The sequence below is a fragment of the Ceratotherium simum genome, chromosome 1, assembly GCF_057802395.1.
Source record: "Ceratotherium simum simum isolate JZ-2026a chromosome 1, ASM5780239v1, whole genome shotgun sequence".
NCBI classification, from domain to species: Eukaryota; Metazoa; Chordata; class Mammalia; order Perissodactyla; family Rhinocerotidae; genus Ceratotherium; species Ceratotherium simum.
The window spans coordinates 91,058,448-91,078,523 of record NC_141900.1 but is presented as its reverse complement, the minus strand read 5'-3'; the positions used below and the strand labels follow the sequence as shown (position 1 = coordinate 91,078,523).

At 40.2% G+C, this 20,076-nt stretch overlaps 1 protein-coding gene and 1 pseudogene across 2 annotated transcripts in view; one reads left to right on the top strand and one right to left on the bottom strand.

The window, feature by feature from the left end:
- LOC101397583 (WD repeat-containing protein 91-like) overlaps window positions 1-20,076 on the bottom strand; it is a 50,994-nt pseudogene that overhangs the window by 7,704 nt on the left and 23,214 nt on the right. The window lies entirely within an intron of this gene.
- LOC101395853 (solute carrier family 23 member 1-like) overlaps window positions 1-20,076 on the top strand; it is a 54,614-nt gene that overhangs the window by 30,720 nt on the left and 3,818 nt on the right. Inside the window, exons 7-8 of the mRNA XM_087431134.1 lie at window positions 385-541; window positions 1,371-1,624. Of these exons, the coding sequence (XP_087287260.1) occupies window positions 385-541; window positions 1,371-1,624 (411 nt within the window). The remainder of the gene's footprint in view (window positions 1-384; window positions 542-1,370; window positions 1,625-20,076) is intronic.

Sequence of the window (20,076 nt, the reverse complement as noted above, 5' to 3'; positions counted from 1 at the left end):
GGCTCTGCAGAGCAGTGGTGGTCATTCCACTGTACAGAGGAGGAAACTGAGGCTCAGAGAGTTTGACCCAAGGTCATGTGACCAACAAACAGTGGAAAGGGAGCCAGATGGTAATCCTTCTGAACTCGGCTGTGCCCGCTTTACCAGACATTTCCACCTACGTTTGACACAAGGTCTCCCCATAGTTTATTTTCTACGTTCCTTTAATGTGTTAATTATCCACTGACACACCAGATTCCTGTTGTCACTGGAAGGGTGAGTAACCCAACACTTCTTTATTCCAAAGAGCTTTCCTGAACTCCCTCCTTTGCCCCACCCCTCTGGGAGGTTGTTGACCTGGGCAGGGGGTGAAACCCAGCAGTGAAGGATGGCTCCTTCTGGCAGGTGCTGCTGGCCCTCTGCATCTCATGGTTCCTCTGCTTTGTGCTCACGGTGACCAATGCCCTCCCCGCGGACCCCACAGCCTATGGGTACCTGGCCCGCACCGACACCAAAGCCAACGTCCTGAGCCAGGCTCCTTGGTTTCGCTTCCCTTACCCAGGTAATGAGAAGATGGGCCCCTTCTTGCCTGGGACACACATTTCCCAGGACTGCCCATGGGGCCCAGGGCACTGGAGGGAGAGTTGAATAGGGCCGGTGGGGGAGATCTCCTCCAAGGGATCTGACAAGGAGGGACAGGCCCTAGGGAGTCCATATCATTCCCCTAAGAAAAGAAGACCCTTGGGTTGCCCTAAGAATCCTTTGGGAGTGCCAGGCCAAAGGCTCCCACTCCCAGACCTACCTCTGAGCTGGCCTACATCCCTCAGCCCTCCTCCATGTTGCTCAGAACTAACGAACTTGGGAGTGGGGAGAGGACAGTGAGGTCTTGACCTCCTAGCCAGACCTTTTGGTCTCCTCCTGGATTCTGTGGATCCCACACAAGGGAGGCCTGGGACTGAAGGAGAACATTTCTGAGGAGACAAGGTCAAGGCCACCCCTTAGGCCACTTCTGGTCTCCTTTGCCTGCAGTTCTTCGCTCAGGGTGTACAAATAACCAGGTTCCAGGGATGGCTGGCCTTGCCTCATGGACTGTGGCGCTAAGGCCTCCCTGACTAAGCATCTTGGCTTCCAATGCTTCAAGCCCTTCCTGGGAAGAGGCCCTGTTGCTGGCTCTTTTTGTGCACAGTGACATCAAGGTCAGGGCGTCTGACCACCTCAGGGATGAATGGTAGGGCAGGAGTCCGAGCCAAAGCCTCTGGACAGTTGTGGGGTTGGAAGACATGCTCCCTGGCCTTTAAAGCCTTTCAGAGACCTCTCCAGCAAAGAAATGATTTAGAGTTCAGCAGCCTGTTATCTTCTAGGTTAATATTCTCTCTGCATTGCCTTTGCAGGACAGTGGGGCTTCCCCACCGTCAGCCCAGCTGGGGTCTTTGGGATCATGGCAGGGGTGATTTCCTCCATGGTGGAGTCGGTAGGCGATTATTATGCCTGTGCCCGCCTGGCAGGGGCCCCACCCCCTCCGAAGCACGCCATCAACCGTGGCATCGGCATTGAGGGCATTGGCTGTCTGCTGGCAGGGGCTTGGGGGTCCGGGAATGGCACCACCTCCTACAGCGAGAATGTTGGGGCACTGGGGATCACCAAGGTAAGGCAGCTGACGGGCCTGCTGGACACCTGAATCTGTCATCAAAGTGTTAGTCTCTTAGTACTGCTGTAACAAAGGATCACAAACTTAGTGGTTTCAAATACCCCAAGTTCTTCCTTTACTGATCTGGAGTTCAGAAGTCCAACAGGGGTCCCGCAGGGCTGTGTTCCTCTCTGGAGGCTGCAGGGTACAACCCATTTCCTCGCTTTTTCCATCAGCAAGAGTCTGCCCACATTCCATGGCTCAGGGCCCCCTTCCTCCATCTTCAAAGCCAGCAATGTTGCATCTCTCCGACTCTTCTTCCATGGTCACATCTCCCTCTGAGCACAGCCAGGAAAGATTCTCTGCTTATAAGGATTCATGTAATTAGACTGGGCCCACCCAGATGATTCAGGATATTCTCTCCATCTCAAAATACTTAACAGAACTTAATCATAACTGCAAAGTTTCCTTTGCCAAACAAGGTGACATGTTCACAGGTTTGGGTATTAGGGCATGGCATCTTTCTGCCTACCATACTTGACCTTCTTGGTTGTGGCGATTCCACAACCAAGATAGAAAGTCTATCTGACACTGGCAGACGTCAGTGGCTTTATGAGCACTGAAGAAAGTCATTACTTTCTGAAGTTTAGGTGGGTGGTCCATTACCTCTGGCCCAACCCTATGTTGAAGCTCCAAACCTGAATATTCAAAGGCCATCTGGTCACCTCCACCTCAATGTCCCAAGGGCACCTCATACTCAGTATGGCCCCTGTGATGCTCAGTATGTGCCCTCATCCTTACTTCTCCTCCTGTAAACCTCGTCTTAGTGAGTTCACCCAAAACATCTAACTTCTTGCTGTCCTGCATCCTCACAGTGGATTCTATTTTCTCAACATGCCTGCTGCCCTTCCTGTCCTCCCTTACCCATTCCTAGTGCCACAGATTTATCATCTCTCACCTGGACACTGCAGTCTCCCTAACAGTCTCTTTTCTAAGGATCTTGCCCATCTCTAATCTACCTACCACATGGCTGCACAAGGATCTTTCTGGAACTCAATTAGATTAGTCCCTGCTTAAAATCTCTTCCTTGCTCTCCATTTTCCACAGGGAAACTCTGTAAGGTCAGCAAGAATTCTTCAGGAATGTGCTCTCTAAGGTGACTTAGAAAAGAATAGTATTATGATGTTGCTTTCCACTTGCTTCAGATATCTTTGCAATGGTTCCCAGCACAAGTCCTGTGAGCTTTGGAAAACGCAGATCCCCCACCCACATCCCCCGCCCTACATTTTCTGATAGCTCCCTCAGTGGTCCTGATATGCAGCCAGGTGGCACTGCATCTTTCTAGCATCAGATCTGTCCACCTTTGTACCCTGCATGGCCTCTGGCCCACAGCGGGGGCAAAAACCTGGGAGCAAACAGCTGAGCCAGTACCCACGCCTACAGCAAGTCCCGTATGCTGCGACACTGTGGACTCTTTGGTACTTGCCCAAGGTTTCTAAACCTTTAGTGCAAGTGAGGCGAACACCATCCCACATGAGGGCCAATGACCCACACAGAAATACAGCGGGAGTGGGCTACATAGGTATAAAGCAGCAAATATTTTTCCTGTTAAAGATAACAAATCTGATACAGAGCAGAAAATTATATTCAATAAACAGAACATTTCTTTGATGTATCATTTCTAAACTAAGGCCTTTAGAGGAGAGGGAAAGAGGAGGAGGGAAATATTCACAGACACAGAATAGACTAGGAATGCAGTAGGAGACAGATTAACCCTGGTCTGGACTCACACCTCCTCCTTGTGGCCTTTTAAGGTATTGCTTCATGTTGCATCTGCAAGGAAAGAGCTGTGACCAATTCTTGGTTCTCTCCCTGCGCGTGCACGTGCATGAGTGCGTGTGTGTGTGTGTGGAGGGGGATCTGGCTGAAGGCCAGAGATCACCCATCCCCTGTCCAGGAGGTCATGCTCCCAGCCCAGATGTCAATCCTGAGGACAAAAGAAGCTCAGGGCTGCATGACGAATTCTGTGGTAGCAGGATTGGGGAGGACTGCCAACTTTATAAGACCATCAGCATGTCTAAAGGGTCTGGTTGATCCAACTAGTTGATCTCTTGTGCTTGGATTCATGCCCTTGTTCCCACAGTGCATTGTTAGGGTTGCAAACAAAACAAGGCAAAAAGTGCTTTTGATGTGGGAAATTCCTACCACTTGTCTTCTAATGAAGACAGTTAAGTAAAGAAGCTCTTAGACTAGAAAGAAAAATAAGCAAAGGCAGAATCTGCTACTTTATTGCTGCCTTAATGGACTTCAAGTAGCTGACATTAGAGTATCTTTTAAAAAAATATTTTTAATTGTGCTTAAAGACACATAACATAAAATCTACCATGTTAACCATTTTCAAGTGTGCAGTTCAGTAGTGTTAAGTATACTTACTTAATATACTATACTATACGATATACTGTAATAATTTAGTCTACTATATACTTGTGCAACAGATCTCCAGAACTTTTTCATCTTGCAAAGCTGAGACTACATTAGAGTAACTTTTAAGGACTGGGAGTAGACACAAATGGATGATAAAAGATTTAAGAACTATCTAAAGACATTCATTGACAATAGACTCATGATGGGATATTCAGACACTTGCAGTACAAGTCTAACTTTTGAGGATGATCCTGAATGCCTCAAGGTCAGAGGTCATTTTTGTCTCACTGCTAGTAGCTGTCACTCAAACTCCAGCTATAACCCTTGACTAGCACAACAATCAGTAATGTCCAGTTGTGTGACAGCTGTGCTGGGATGGGATGTGTTCTGTGGTGGGATGGGATGTGGCCCATGGTGCATGATCCTCACAGCAGAATGCTTTGTTTTGTTTTCATTTCCACTAATTCCTTTTTTTTTCAGTTGAGGTCATAATAGTTTATAACATTGTGAAATATCAATTGTATGTTATTATTTATCAGTCACCATATATATGTGCCCCTTTATACCTTATGCCCACCCCCGAACCTCCTTCCCCACTGGTAACCACTAATCTGTTCTCTTTGTCCATGTGTTTATCTTACACATATGAGTGAAATCATACAGTGTTTGTCTTTCTCTGTCTGGCTTATTTTGCTTAACATAATACCCTCAAGGTCTATCCATGTTGTTGCAAATGGGACAATTTTGTCCTTTTTTATGGCAGAGTAGTATTCCATTGTATATCTATACCACATCTTCTTTAACCATTCACCAGTCAATGGGCACTTGGGTTGCTTCCATGTCTTGGCTATTGTGAGTAATGCTGAAATGAACACAGGGGTGCATAAGTCTCTTTGAATTGTTGATTTCAAGTTCTTTGGATAAATATCCAGTAGTGGGACAGCTGGGTGGTATGGTATTTCTATTTTTAGTTTTCTGAGAAATCTCCATACTGTTTTCCATATTGGCTGTACCAGTTCGCATTCCCACCAGCAGTGTCTGAGAGTTCCCCTTTCTCCACATCCTCTCCAACATTTGTTGTTCTTTGTCTTGGTAATTATAGCCATTCTGACAGGTGTAAGGTGATATCTCATTGTAGCTGTGACCTGTATTTCCGTAATGATTAGTGATGTTGAACATCTTTTCACGTGCCTGTTGGCCATCTGTATTTCTTCTTTGGCAAAATGTCTGTTAAATCCTCTGTCCATTTTTTGATCAGGTTGTTTGGTTTTGTGTTGTTGAGTTGCATGAGTTCTTTATATATTTTGGAGATTAACCTGTCGGATATATGATTTGCAAATATTTTCTCCCAGTTGGTGGGTTGTCCTTTCGTTTTGTTCCTGGTTTCCTTTGCCTTGCAGAAACCCTTTAGTCTAATATAGTCCCATTTGTTTATTTTTCCTTTTGTTTCCCTTGCCCGAGTAGACATGGTATCCAAAAAGAGCCTTCTGAGACTGATGTCAAAGAGTGTATTGCCTATATTTTCTTCTAGCAGTTTCATGGTTTCACGTCTTACCTTCAAGTCTTTAATCCATTTTGAGTTAATTTTTGTGTATGGCAAAAGATAATGGTCTACTTTCATTCTTTTGTGTATGGCTGTCCAATTTTCCCAACATCATTTATTGAAGAGACTTTCCTTTCTCCATCATATGTTCTTGGCTCCTTTGTCACAGATTAGCTGTCTGTATATGTGTGGTTTTATTTTTGGGCTTTCAATTCTCTTCCATTGATCTGCGTGTCTGTTTTTGTAGCAGAACCATGCTGTTTTCATTGGTATAGCTTTGTAGTATATTTTGAAGTCAGGGATTGTGATGCCTCCAGCTTGGTTCTTTTTCCTCAGGATTGCTTTATTAGCTATTCAGGATCTTTTGCTGCCCCATATGAATTTTAGGATTCTTTGTTCCATATCCGTGAAGAATGTCATTGGGCATTTGATTGCGAATGCACAAATCTCTAGATTGCTTTAGGTAATATGGACATTGTAACTATGTTTATTCTTCCAATCCATGTGCATGGAATATCCTTTCATTTCTTTATGTCTTCATCGAATTCTGCCAATAATATCTTATAGTTTTCATTGTATAGGTCTTTCACCTCCATGGTTAAATTTATCCCTAGATATTTTATTCTTTTTGTTGATATTGTAAATGGGATTGTATTCTTGACTTCTCTTTCTGTTAGTCTGTTATTAGAGTATAGAAATGCAACTGATTTTGTCAGTTATCTTGTACCCTGCAACACTGCTATAGTTATTAATTTTTTCTAATAGTTTTCTGATGGATTCTTTAGGGTTTTCTCTATATAAAATCACGTTGTCTGCAAACAGTGAAAGTTTCACTACCTCATTGTCAATTTGGATACCTTTTATCTCTTTTTTTTGCTTAATTGTTCTGGCCAAAACCTCCAGTACTATGTTGAATAAGAGTGGTGAGAGTGGGCACCCTTGTCTTGTTCCTGTTCTCAGGGGGATTGCTTTCAGTTTTTCCCTGTTGAGTATGGGTTTGTTGGCTATGGGTTGGCTATGGGTTTGTCATATACGGCCTTTATTATTTTGAGGTACTTTCCTTCTATACCTATTTTATTGAGAGTTTTTTTTTATCATAAATGGATGTTGGATCTTGTCAAATGCTTTCTCTGCATCTATTGAGATGAGCATGTGGTTTTTAGTCCTCATTTTCTTACTGTGGTGTATTACATTGATTTGTGGATGTTGAACCATCCCTGCATACCTAGTATAAATCCCATTTGATCATGATTTATGATCCTTTTAGTGTTTTGCTGTATTCGGTTTTCTAGTATTTTCTTGAGGACTTTTGCATCTATGTTCATCAGTGATAATGGCCGGTAATTTTCCTTCTTTGTGTTTTTCTTGTCTGGCTTTGGGATCAGGGTGATGTTGACATCATAGAATGTGTTAGGAAGTGTTCCTTCTTGTTCAACCTTCTAGAATAGTTTGAGAAGGATAGGTATTAAATCTTCTTTGAATGTTTTGCAGAATTCTCCAGAGAAGCCATCTGATCCTGGACCTTTATTTTTAGGAAGGTTTTTAATTACTCTTTTAATCTCTTACTTGGGATTGTTCTATTCAGATTGTCTACTTCTTCTTGATTCAGTTTTGGGAGGTTGTATGAGTCTAAGAAATTATCCATTTCTTCTAAATTGTCCAATTTGTTGGCATATAGTTTTTCATAGTATTCTCTTATAACCCTCTGCATTTCTGTGGTATCTATTGTAATTTCTCCTTCTTCATTTTTATTTATTTGAGACTCCTTTTTTCTTAGTGAGTCTGGCTAAGGGTTTATCAATTTTGTTTATCTTCTCAAAGACCCATCTCTTAATTTCATTGATCCTTTCTACTGTTTTTTTGGTTTCAATTTCATTTATTTCTGCTCTAATTTTTATTATCTCCCTCCTTCTGCTGACTTTGGGCTTTGTTTGTTCTTCTTTTCTAATTCTGTTAGGTGTAGTTTAAGATTGCTTACTTGGGATTTTTCTTGTTAAGGTGGGCCTCTATTGCTATGAGTTTCCCTCTCAGAACTGCTTTTGCTACATCCCATATGAGTTGCTATGATGTATTTTCATTTTCATTTGTCTCCAGATATTTTTTGATTTCTCCTTTCATTTCTTCAATAATCCATTGGATGTTCAGTAGCATGTTGTTTAGTCTCCACATCTTTGTCACTTTCCCAGCTTTTTGCTAGTAGTTGATTTCTAGTTTCATAGCATCTGGTCAGAAAAGATGCTTGATATGATTTCAATCTTCTTAAATTTACTGAGGCTTGCCTTGTTTCCCAACAAATGGTCTATCTTTGAGAATGTTCCATGTGCACTTGAAAAGAATGTGTATTCTCCTGTTTTTGGATAGAATGTTCTATAAATATCTACTAAGGCCACGTGGTCTAGTTTTTTGTTTTATTCCACTATCTCCTTGTTGACTTTCTGTCTGGATGTCCTATCCATTGATGTAAGTGGGGTGTTAAGGTCCCCTACTATTATTGTGTAGCTGTTATCATCTCCTCTTAGCTCTTAATAGTTGCTTTATGTACTTTGGTGCTCCTGTGTTAGGTGCATATATATTCATAAGTGTTATGTCCTCTTGGTGGAGTGTCCCTTTTATCATTATATACTGCCCCCCTTCGTCTCTCATTGCCTCTTTTATCTTAAAGTCTACTTTTTCTGCCACTAGTATGGCAATATCTGCTTTCTTTTGTTTGCCATTAGCTCGGAGTATCATCTTCCATCCCTTTAATCTGAGCCTGTGTTTGTCTTTAGAGGTGAGATGTGTTTGCTGGGGGCAGCATATTGTTGGGTCTTTGATGTTTTAATAGTTTTTAACATTGTGAAATCTTGGCTTGTACATTTTTGTTTGTCCATCACCATATGTACGTCTCCCTTCATCCCTTGTGCCCACCATCTACCCCCATTGCCCCTGGTAACCACAATACAGTTTTCTCTGTCCATGTGTTGGTTTATATTCCACATATGAGTGAGATCATACAGTGTCTGTCTTTCTCTTTCTGGCTTATTTCACTTAACATAATACCCTACAGGCCCATCCAAGTTGCTGCAAATGGGACGATTTTGTCTTTTTATGGCTGAGTAGTATTCCATTATATATATACACCACATCTTCTTGATCCAACCATCAGTTGAGGGACACTTGGGTTGCTTCCACTTCTTGGCTATAGTGAATAATGCTGCAATGAACATAGGGGTGCATAAGCCTCTTTGGATTGTTGATTTCAGGTTCATTGGACAGATTCCCAGTAGTGGGATAGCTGGATCATAGGGTATTTCTATTTTTAATTCTTTGAGTAATCTCCATACCATTTTCCACAGAGGCTGCACCAGTTTGCATTCCCACCAGCTGTGCATGAGGGTTCCTGCTTCTCCACATCCTCTCCAACATTTGTTGTTTTTTGTCTTGGTGATTACAGCCATTCTAATGGGCATGAGGTGATATCTTAGTGTTGTTTTGATTTGCATTTCCCTGATGTTTAGTGATGTTGAACATCTTTTCATGTGCCTATTGGCCATCTGTATATCTTGTTTAGAGAAGTGTCTGTTCATTTCCTCTGCCCATTTTTCGACCAGGTTGTTTGCTTTTTTGTTGTTCAGTTGTGAGTCCATTATATATTATGGAGAATAACCCCTTGTCAGATACATGTTTTGCAAATATTTTCTCCCAGCTGGTGGGTTGTCTGTTCATCTTGATTCTGGTTTCATTTGTCTTTTAGAAGCTCTTTGATCTGATAAAGTCCCACTTGCTTATTTTTTCTTTAGTTTCCCTAGTCTGGGTAGGCATGTCATCCAAAAAGATTCCTTTATGACCAATGTCAAATAGTGTGTTGCCTATATTTTCTTCTTATGAATTTTATAGTTTCAGGTCTCACCTTCCGGTCTTTGATCCATTTTGAGACCATTTTTGTGAACGGCAATATCAAATGATCCACTTTCATTCTTTTGCATGTGGCTGTCCAGTTTTCCCAACACCATTTATTGAAGAGACTTTCCTTACTCCATTGCATGTTCTTAGCTCCTTTGTCGAAAATTAGCTGTCCATATATGTGTGGTTGATTTCTGAGCTTTCAATTCTGTTCCATTGATCTGTGTGTCTGTTTTTGTACCAGTACCATGCTGGTTTGATTACTATTGTTTTGTAGTATGTTTTGAAGTCAGGGATTGTGATGCCTCCAGCTTTGTTCTTTTTTGTTAGGATTTCTTTAGCTATTCGGGGTCTTTTGTGGCCCCATATGAATTTTAGTATTCTTTTTTCTATTTCCATGAAGAATGTCATTGGGATTCTGATTGGGATTGCATTGAATCTGTAGATTGCTTTAAGTAACATACACATTTTAACTGTGTTTATTGTTCCAATCCATGTACATGGGATGTCTTTCCATTTCTTTATGTCATCGATTTCTTTCAATAATGTTTTGTAGTTTTCATCGTATAGGTCTTTCACTTCCTTGGTAAGATTTATTCCTATTTTATTCTTTTTGATGCAATTGTAAATGGTATTATCTTTTTGAGCTCTCTGTTAGTTCGTTATTAGCATACAGAAATGCAACTGATTTTTGTAGGTTGATTTTCTACCCTGCAACTTGGCTGCAGTTGTTGATTATTTCTAATAGTTTTCCAATGGATTCTTTAGGGTTTTCTATATATAAAATCATGTCGTCTGCAAATAGTGAGAGTTTCACTTCTTCGTTGCCTATTTGGATTCCTTTTATTCCTTTTTCTTGCCTAATTGCTCTGGCCAAGAAAACTCCAGTAGTATGTTGAATAAGAGTGGTGAGAGTGGGCAGCTTTGTCTCATTCCTGTTCTCAGAGAAATGGCTTTCAGCCTTTCCCCGTTGAGTATGTTGGCTGTGGGTTTGTCATAAATAGCCTTTATTATGTTGAGGTATTTTCCCTCTATACCCATTTTGTTGAGAGTTTTTATCATAAACGGATGTTGTATCTTGTCAAATGCTTTCTCTGCATCTATGGAGATGATGATGTGGTTTTTATTCTTTACTTTGTTGATGTGGTGTATCACGTTGATTCATTTGCGGATGTTGAACCATCCCTGCGTCCTTGGTATAAATCCCACTTGATCATGGTGTATGATCTTTTTAATGTATTGCCGTATTCGGTTTGCCAATATTTTGTTGAGGATTTTTGCATCTATGTTCATCAATGATATTGGCTTGTAATTTTCCTTCTTTGTATTGTCTTTGTCTGGCGTTGGTATCAGGGTGATGGTGGCCTCATAGAATGAGTTAGGAAGTGTTTCATCTTCCTCTATTTTTTGGAATAGTTTGAGAAGGATGGGTATTAGATTTTCTTTGAATGTTTGGTAAACTTCATTGGAGAAGCCATCTGGTCCTGGACTTTTATTTTTTGGGAGGTTTTCAATTACTATTTCAATCTCTTTACTTGTGATTGGTCTATTCAGATTCTCCATTTCTTCTTGGTTCTGTTTTGGGAGGTTGTATGAGTCTAAGAATTGATCCATTTCTTCTAGATTGTCCAATTTGTTGGCATATAATTTCTCATAGTACTCTCTTATAATCCTTTGTATTTCCGTGGTATCTGTTGTAATTTCTCCTGTTTCATTTCTAATTTTATTTACTTGAGCCTTTTCTCTTTTTTTCTTAGTAAGTCTGGCTAAGGGTTTGTAAATTTTCTTTATCTTCTCAAAGAACCAACTCTTTGTTTCATTAACCCTTTCTACTGTTTATTTGGTCTCAATTTCATTTATTTCTGCTGTGATTTTTATTATTTCTCTCCTTCGGCTGACTTTGGGCTTCGTTTGTTCTTCTTTCTCTAGTTCTGTTAGGTGTAATTTAAGGTTGCTTATTGGGGCTTTTTCTTATTTGGTAAGGTGGGCTTGTATTGGTACGAGTTTCCCTCTGAGGACCGCTTTTGCTGCATCCCATATGATTTGGTATGGCATATTTTCATTTTCATTTGTTTCCAGATAGTTTTTGATTTCTCCTTTAATTTCATCAATGATCCATTGGTTTTTCAGTAGCATGTTCTTAATCTCCACATTTTTATCACTTTCCCATTTTTTTTTCGTGGTTGATTTCCAGTTTCATAGCATTGTGGTCTGAAAAGATGCTTGTTATGATTTCAATCTTCTTAAATTTATTGAAGCTTGCTTTGTTTCCCAACATATGGTCTATCCTTGACAATGTTCCATGCGTGCTTGAGAAGAATGTGTAGTCAGACGTTTTTGGATGGAGTGCTCTGTATATGTCTACTAGGTCCATCTCGTCCAGTTTTTCATTTAAGTCCACTATTTCTTTATTGACTTTTTGTCTGGATGATCTATCTGTTGATGTAAGTGGGGTATTAAGATCCCCTACTATTATTGTGTTGCTGTTAATGTCTCCTTTTAGGTTTGTTAATAGTTGCTTTATGTACACTGGTGCTCCTATGTTGGGTGCATATGTATTTATAAGTGATAATGTCTTCTTGGTGGAGTGTCTCTTTTATCATTATATATTTTCCTTCTTTGTCTCTCTCAACCTGTTTTATCTTGAAGTCTACTTTGTCTGATATGAGTATGGCAACACCTGCTTTCTTTTGTTTGCCATTAGCTTGGAGTATTGTCTTCCATCCTTTCACTCTGAGCCTGTGCTTGTCTTTAGAGCTGAGATGTCTTTCCTGAAGGCAGCATATTGTTGGGTCTTGCTTTTTAATCCATCCTGCCACTCTGTATCTTTTGATTGGAGAGTTCAATCCATTTACATTTAGGGTAATTATTGATATATGAGGGCTTAATGTTGCTGTTTTGTCACTTATTTTCCGGTTCTTGTGCATTTCCTTTGTTTCTCATCCCATTTGTTTTGGACTGCCAATTCAGTTTGGTTGTTCTGTCTTATGACTCTTCTAGTTTTCTCTTTGTTTATCATGTGATTTTGTTTTGATTATTTGTTTAGTGGTTACCTTGAGGTTTGTATAAAAAATCTTGTGTATGAGATAGTCCACTATCTGATGGCCTCTTATTTCCTTATACTAAGTGAGTTCAATCACTTTATTCTTCCCCTTCTAAGTCATTCTTGTTATACCTTATTCTATCTTGTATTGTGGGTGTGTGTTTACAGTAATGAGGTTATATTTATTTTTGGTGAATTCCTTCCTTTGATCTTTGAGTTTGGTATTTAAGTGGTTGCTAAGCTATTCCAGTAAAGATCTACTACTTTTCTGATTTTGTCTACCTATTTTTCTCCTTGCTCCAAGCTTTGTATTCCCTTTCTTTTCTTTTTTGCAGGTCTGAGGGACTTCTTGAGTATTTCTTGTAGTGGGGGTCTCGTGGCCATGAACTCCCTCAGCTTTTGTTTATCTGGGAAAGTTACTATTTCTCCATCATATTTGAAGGAAATTTTTGCTGGATAGAGTATTCTTGGCTGAAAGTTTTTGTCTTTCAGTATTTTGAATATATCATTCCAGTCTCTCCTAGCCTGTAAAGTTTCTGTTGAGAAATCCGCTGAGAGCCTGATGGGAGTTCCTTTGTACGTTAATTTTTGTTTTTGTCTAGCTGCCCTTAATATTGTTTCTTTGTCAGTGACTTTGGCCAGCCTTACCACTACATGTCGTGGAGTGGGCCTTTGCCTGTTGATGTATTTAGGTGACCTATAGGCTTCACTTACTGCTATTTCCTGCTCCTTTCCCAGATTTGGGAAGTTCTCAGCTATTATTTCCTTGAATAGGCTCTCTGTTCGTCTTTCCCTCTCTTCTCCCTCAGGAATACCTATAATTCTTGTTACATTTCGTAATAGAGTCAGATATTTCTCGGAAGACTTTCTTCTTTTCTTTTTAGTCTTAGTTCTCTCTCCTCTTCCATCTGGAGCATATCTGTATTTCTATCCTCTATAATGCTAATTCTTTCCTCCATATTGTCAGATCTGTTCTTTAAAGATTCCAGATTCTCCTTTGTCTCCTCCATTGTGTTCTTCATCTCCATCAGTACTGATTGGTTTTTCTTTATGATTTCGATCTCTTTTGTGAAGAACCTCCTTATCTCATTGAATTGTTTCTGTTATCTTGTATTTCATTTTTTTTTTTTTTTAAAGATTTTTTTATTTATTTTATTTTTTCCCCCCAAAGCCCCAGTGGATAGTTGTATGTCGTAGCTGCACATCCTTCTAGTTGCTGTATGCGGGACTCGGCCTCAGGATGAACGGAGAAGTGGTGCCTCGATGCGCACCCGGGATCCGAACCCGGGCCACCAGCATCGCAGCGCACGCACTTAACCACCAAGCCACAGGGCCGGCCCCTCATTGAGTTTTTTTATGATAGCTATTTTGAAATCTCTGTCGTTTAGGTTATGGATTTCTGTGTCTTCAGGGTTGGTTTCTGGGTGCTTGTTATTTTCCTTCTGGTGTGGTGATTTCATGTACTTTTGCATTGTGGTTCCTGTATTCGCTTTGTTTTTCCTCATCCTGGAAATATCTGGTTGCAATTTCCACCCGCCTCCACCATGTGGGTGTTAAGGGCAGTGTAATCTGAGCTCCCTGCACTCTACCCCAGCTGCTTGCTGTGATTGGCCGGCCGCTCGGTCTGGTCTGGTCGGTTGAGCTTCAGTGTCAGGCATGTGGGGAGGTTGTGGGGGCTCTCTCTTTTGCCCACTGGGTCCCTGGAATGGGGGGCTTCTCACTCATCCATTATCTGCTCTCCTGGGGTGATCAGATGTTGATGGCACCCCTGCAGCAGTCCTGAGTCCTCTGTGTGGGAGATTCCCACTCGCTGAGAGAGCCTGAAGAGCTACGGTTTCCCCGCAGAGGGATGCACCTCCCCCACTCTGGGACCCACACAGACCTGGATCGCTGATCTGATGGGGAGGGAGAGGATTTCTCCTTACCTCTCTACACTTCCTCTGGGGGCCCCAGCATGTCCACTCTCAGATGTGCCACAGTGTGGATCTTCCTGATCTTCCTTTTTGCTGTCTAGGAGTCTGTAGTGGGTCTGTGACTGTTCCTTTTGCTGTATCTTATTTGGGGAAGAGCTTACGGGAAAGCTCACTCCGCCATGATGCTGACATCAGTGCTGTTGGGTGCTGTTTTTTAATCCATTCAGCCACTCTGTGTCTTTAGATTGGAGAATTCAATCCATTTATATTTAGAATGATTATTGATATATGAGGGCTTAATACTGCCATTTTTATCACTATTTTCCAGTTGTTCTGTACTCCTTTTTTTCTGCTCCCATGTATTTCTGAATGCCAATCCAGTTTGGTTGTTCTCTATGATGGTTTTCTGTTTTCTCTTTAATTAATTAATTAATTATCTATTTATTTGTTTCGGTCTCTGTTCTGATTTTTTGTTCAGTAGTTACCTTGAGGTTTCTATAAAAAAATCTCATAGATGATCTAGTCCATTTTCTGACAGCCTCTTATTTCCTTAGTCTAAGCAGGTTCCATCCCCTACCTCTTCCCCATCTAAGTTATTGTTATCACAACTTATTTTGTTTTGTGTTGTTTGTATTTAAAATTAAGTGATTAGAATTATTTTTGATATTTTCCTCTCCTTTAATGTTATAATTAAGTGTTTGCTAACCTGTTCTGATAGAGAGCTGCTGTTTTCTGATTTTGTCTGCCTATTTATCTCCTTGCTCAAGGCTTTGTAAAACCTTTCTCTTTTTTTCAGGTATGAGGACCTTCTTTATCATTTCTTGCAGGCAGGGGTCTAGTGGCAATGAACTCCCTCAGCTGTGGTTTATCTGGGAAAGTTTTTATTTCTCCATCATATCTGAAGGATTTTTTCCACTGGATAGAGTATTCTTGGTTGAAAGTTATTGTCTTTCAGCATTTTGAATATAACATTCCACTCTCTCCTAGCCTGTAAGGTTTCTGCTGAGATATCTGGTGAAAGCCTGATAGGGGTTCTTTTGTAGGTTATTTTCTTCTGCCTAATACTGCCCTTAATATTTTTTCTTTGTCATTGACTTTTGCCAGTTTTACTAATATATGCCTTGGAGAAGGTCTTTTTACACTGACATAGTTAGGAGTTCAATTAGCTTCTTTTACTTGTAGTTCCAGCTCCTTCCTCAGGTTTGGGAAGGTATCAGCTATTATTTCTTTGAATAAGCTCTCCACTCTTGTTTCCCTATCTTATCCCTCTGGAATACCTATAATACCTATGTTGCATTTCGTAATTGAGTTGGATATTTCTCGGAGAATTTCTTCATTTCTTTTTAGTCTTAGTTCTCTCTCCTCCATCTGAAGCATTTATTTCTGTCCTCTAAATTTCTGATTCTGTCCTCCATATCAGCTGTGTTATTTAAGGACTCCAGATTTCTCTCTTATTGTTTTTCATCTGCAACATTTCTGATTTTTTAATAGTTTCAATCTCCTTTTTGAAGAAGTCCCTTTTTTCTTTAATTTTATTCCTGATTTCACTAAACGGTTTTTCTGAGCTTTCTTGTAAGTTGTTGAGTTTTTTTATGATAGCTATTTTGAATTCTCTGTCATTTAGATTGTACATTTATGTGACTTTAGAATTGATTTCTAGGTGCTTGTCATTTTCCTTCTGGTCTGGAGTGTTAATATACCTCTTCATACTATTTGACAGGGTGGATTTGGGCCATTGCATAATGGTAGTATCTGGCTGCAGATCCTATGTGCTGCCACTGGGGGTGGGGGTTGGCCAAGGGACTTTGTATTCTGATCCCACCGTGATTCATGACAGCTGTGCCTGTTCTTTGGCAGCTGTGCTGATAGGGCCCTTCTGTGTTTGCCTGCTGGACACCACTGCTTTACATATGTATATGGAGGCACGCTGGCAGGGGCCCCTTGCTCTGGCCGACCAGCTGAGCTGGTGCACTGAATGGGGGGAGGGGTGCTTAGTTTCACATGTGTGACCCCGGGGGTTCTCTCGCTCTGCGCTCCATCTGTCCTCCTGGGCTGCTTGGCTTGGTGAAGATGCCCCCATGATTGCTTACCTTCCTCAGTGTGGAGCATTCCCATGGTTTGGGAGGCAACTCTGAGAGCGAAGGCATTCCAGTAGAGGCCTGGCCTTTCCCTCTCTCAACTCAGAGTCGTGCGTCGTCCGCCGCATGTGGTTCTGCGCCCTTGATCACTTACCTCCTTGCACTGGCTCCCAGGAGGTCCAGCACCTCCACCTTCAGACCTATGGTGACATGGATCTCTCAGACGTCTATTGTGTTGGGCCAGTGTCCTCTGTTGGTTTATGAGTGTTCTTTTTGTTGTATCTTAGGGGGGAGAGTGTAAGGGAAGAGCTCACTCTGCTATGATGCTGACAGCACTCCTTGTGTTTTGTTTTTTTAACCTTTGTAGAAACTTAATTTTAAGATCTACTCTAAGGGGGTGAAATGTACTTCCTTAGCATTCCCACACCCTTAGCTACTCGAAAAACTCTATGCAACCAGCTAATAGCAATTACTAGTGACTCTACTGCAACACTTGAGCCTCTGGAGAAATGAACCAGAAGAAAATCTCATTTGTAAGATTCTTGATAGGACCAGTTGATGCTGTATAACACCATGGGAGGGGGCCGCATCTCAGGTTTGTATTCCAAGTGAACCCACATAGAGATTAAGGAGAAATCATACTTTATACGTATTCCATAATAATTGCTTGTTGAGAAAATCTAATTTGTCCTAACCGAGGGAATGTATCAATTAATAATAATGAAGTGACTTTTACAGATGGAACTTCTTGAAAAGTAAATCACACATCACCACCTTGCTAAACACAACTCTACTGAGAGTTTCCTTTGTCTTTGGATTATTTTTAATTGTGATAAAATACACATAACATAAATTGACCATCTTAACCATTTCTAAATGTACAGTTCACCGGACTAAAATACATTTAAATTGTTGTGCGGCCGATCTCCAGAACTCTTTTCATGTTGCAAATCTGAACTCTGTAGCAGTTAAACAACTCCTTATTCCCCCTCCCCCAGCCCCTGTCAACCAGCATTCTAGTTTATGTTTCTATGAATTTGACTACTCTAGGTACCTCATATAAGTGGAATAATACAGTATCTGTTTTTTGCGTCTGGCTTATTTCACTTAACATAATGTTCTCAAGGTTCATCCATGTTGTAGCATGTGTCAGAATTTCCTCCATTTTTGAGGCTGACTAATATTCCATTGTAGATATGTACCACAATTTGCTTATGTCCTGCCTTTGGATTTTATTCTAACTCCTTTCTATGACCCTTAAAGCCCTCATGACAGACCCTTTGCCTTGCTCTCCATCCCATCTAGTGTCCCTTCCTGTGTGACTGTGCTCCAGGCACAATGATTTTCCTTTTATCCCTCTCAGCTGTATTGAGATATACTTGACATAGAACATTGTGTAAGTTTAAGGTGTACAATGTGTTTATTTGGTACACTTATATATTGCAATATGAAGACGACCATTAGCTAACACCTCCATCACATTACTTAACGATTGCTTCTTTTGTGTGGTGAGAACATTTAATATCTACTCTCTTATCAACTTTAAGTATATAATACAGTATTATTAACTAGAATCACAATGCCAGGCATTAGGATCCCCAGAACTTATTGATCCTCTAACCAGAAGTTGTACTCTTTGACAAATGTCTCCCCATGTCTCCAACCCCACATCCCCTGGTAAACACCATTCTACTATTTCTACAAGGTTAGCTTTTTGAGATTCCACATACAAATGATATCGTACAGTATTTTTCTTTCATTGACTTCTTTCACTTAGCAGAATGCCCTCAATGTCCATCCCATATTGTCACAAATGGCAGGATTCCTTCTTATTTTAAGGTTAATATTCCATTGTGTATATATATATATATATATATATATATACACATGTATATATATATATATATACATGTATATATATATATATACCACATTTTCTTTATCCATTCATCCATTGATGGACACTTAGGTTGTCCATATCTTGGCCATAGTCAATAATACTACAATGAATATAGGGGTGCATATATCTTTTCCAGTTAGTGTTTTCATTTCCTTCAGATAAATACCCAGAAATATTACTGGATCATATGCTAGTTCTATTGTTAAATATTTAAGGAACCTCATACTGAGTTCCACAGTGGCCACATCAATTTACATTCCTACCAACAGTGCACAAGGGTTGCCTTTTCTCCATAGCCTCATCAACACGTCTCTTGTCTTTTTGATGATAACCATTCTAACAGGTATGAGATAATATCTCATTGTGGTTTTGATTTACATTTTCCTGATGATTAGTGATGTTGAGCATCTTTTCATGTACCCATTGACCATTTGTATATCTTCTTTGGAAAAATGTCTATTCAGTTCTTCTCCCCATTTTTAAATCATTTTTGTTGTTGTTATTGAGTTGTACGAGTACTCTATACATTTGGATATTAAACCCTTATCTGATATATAGTTTCCAAATATTTTCTCCCATTTCATAGATTGCTTTTTCATTTAGTGGATTGTTTCTTTTGCTGTGCAGAAGCTTTTTAGTTCGATGCAGTCCCACTGGTTGATTTTTGCTTTTATTGCTTGTGCTTTTGGTCTCATATCTAAAAAATCACTGCCAAGATCAATGTCAAGGAGATTTTTCCCTGTGTTTTCTTCTAGGAGTTTTACAGTTTCAGGTCTTACATTTAAGTCTTTAATCCATTTCAAGTTAAATTTTGTGAGTGGTGTAAGACAGGGGTCCAATTTCATTTTTCTGCATATGGTTATCCAGTTTTCCTAACAACATTTATTGAAGAGACTATCCTTTCCCCACAGAGTATTCTTGGCTCCCCCGTCATATATTAGTTGACTGTATATGCAGCGGTTGATTTGGGGGCTCTTGATTCTGTTTCATTGGTCTATGTGTCTATTTTTATGCCAGTACCCTACTGTTTTAATCACTATAGCTTTGTAGTATAGTTTGAAATGAGGAATTGTGATGCCTCTAGCTTTTTCTTCCTCGAATTCCTTGGGCTATTCAGGGTCTTTTGTGGTTATGTATGAATTTTAGGATTGTTTTTTCTATTTCTGTGGAAAATGCCATTGGAATTTTGATAGGGATTGCACTCAGTCTATCGATGGCTTTGGGTAGTAGGGACATTCTTTTTAATTGGTGTCATAATAGTTTATAACATTGTGAAATTTCAGTTGTACATTATTGTCAGTCACCATACATATGTGTCCCTTTACCCTTTATGCCGACCCCACAAACGCCTTCCCCTCTGGTAACCTCTACTTTGTTCTCTTTGTCCATGTATGTTTTATCTTCCACATCAGTGAAATCCTATAGTGTTTGTCTTTCTCTGTCTGGCTTATCTCACTTAACATGATACCCTCAAGTTTCATCCATGTTGTTGTGAATGGGATGATTTTGTCTTTTTTTATGGCTGAGTAGTATTCAATGGTGTATATGTATAACACATCTTCTTTAACCATTCATCAGTGGAAAGGCACTTGGGTTGCTTAGACATCTTGGCTATTGTTAATAATGCTGCAATGAACTTAGAGGTGCATAAGTCTCTTTGAATTGTTGATTTCAAGTTCTTTGGGTA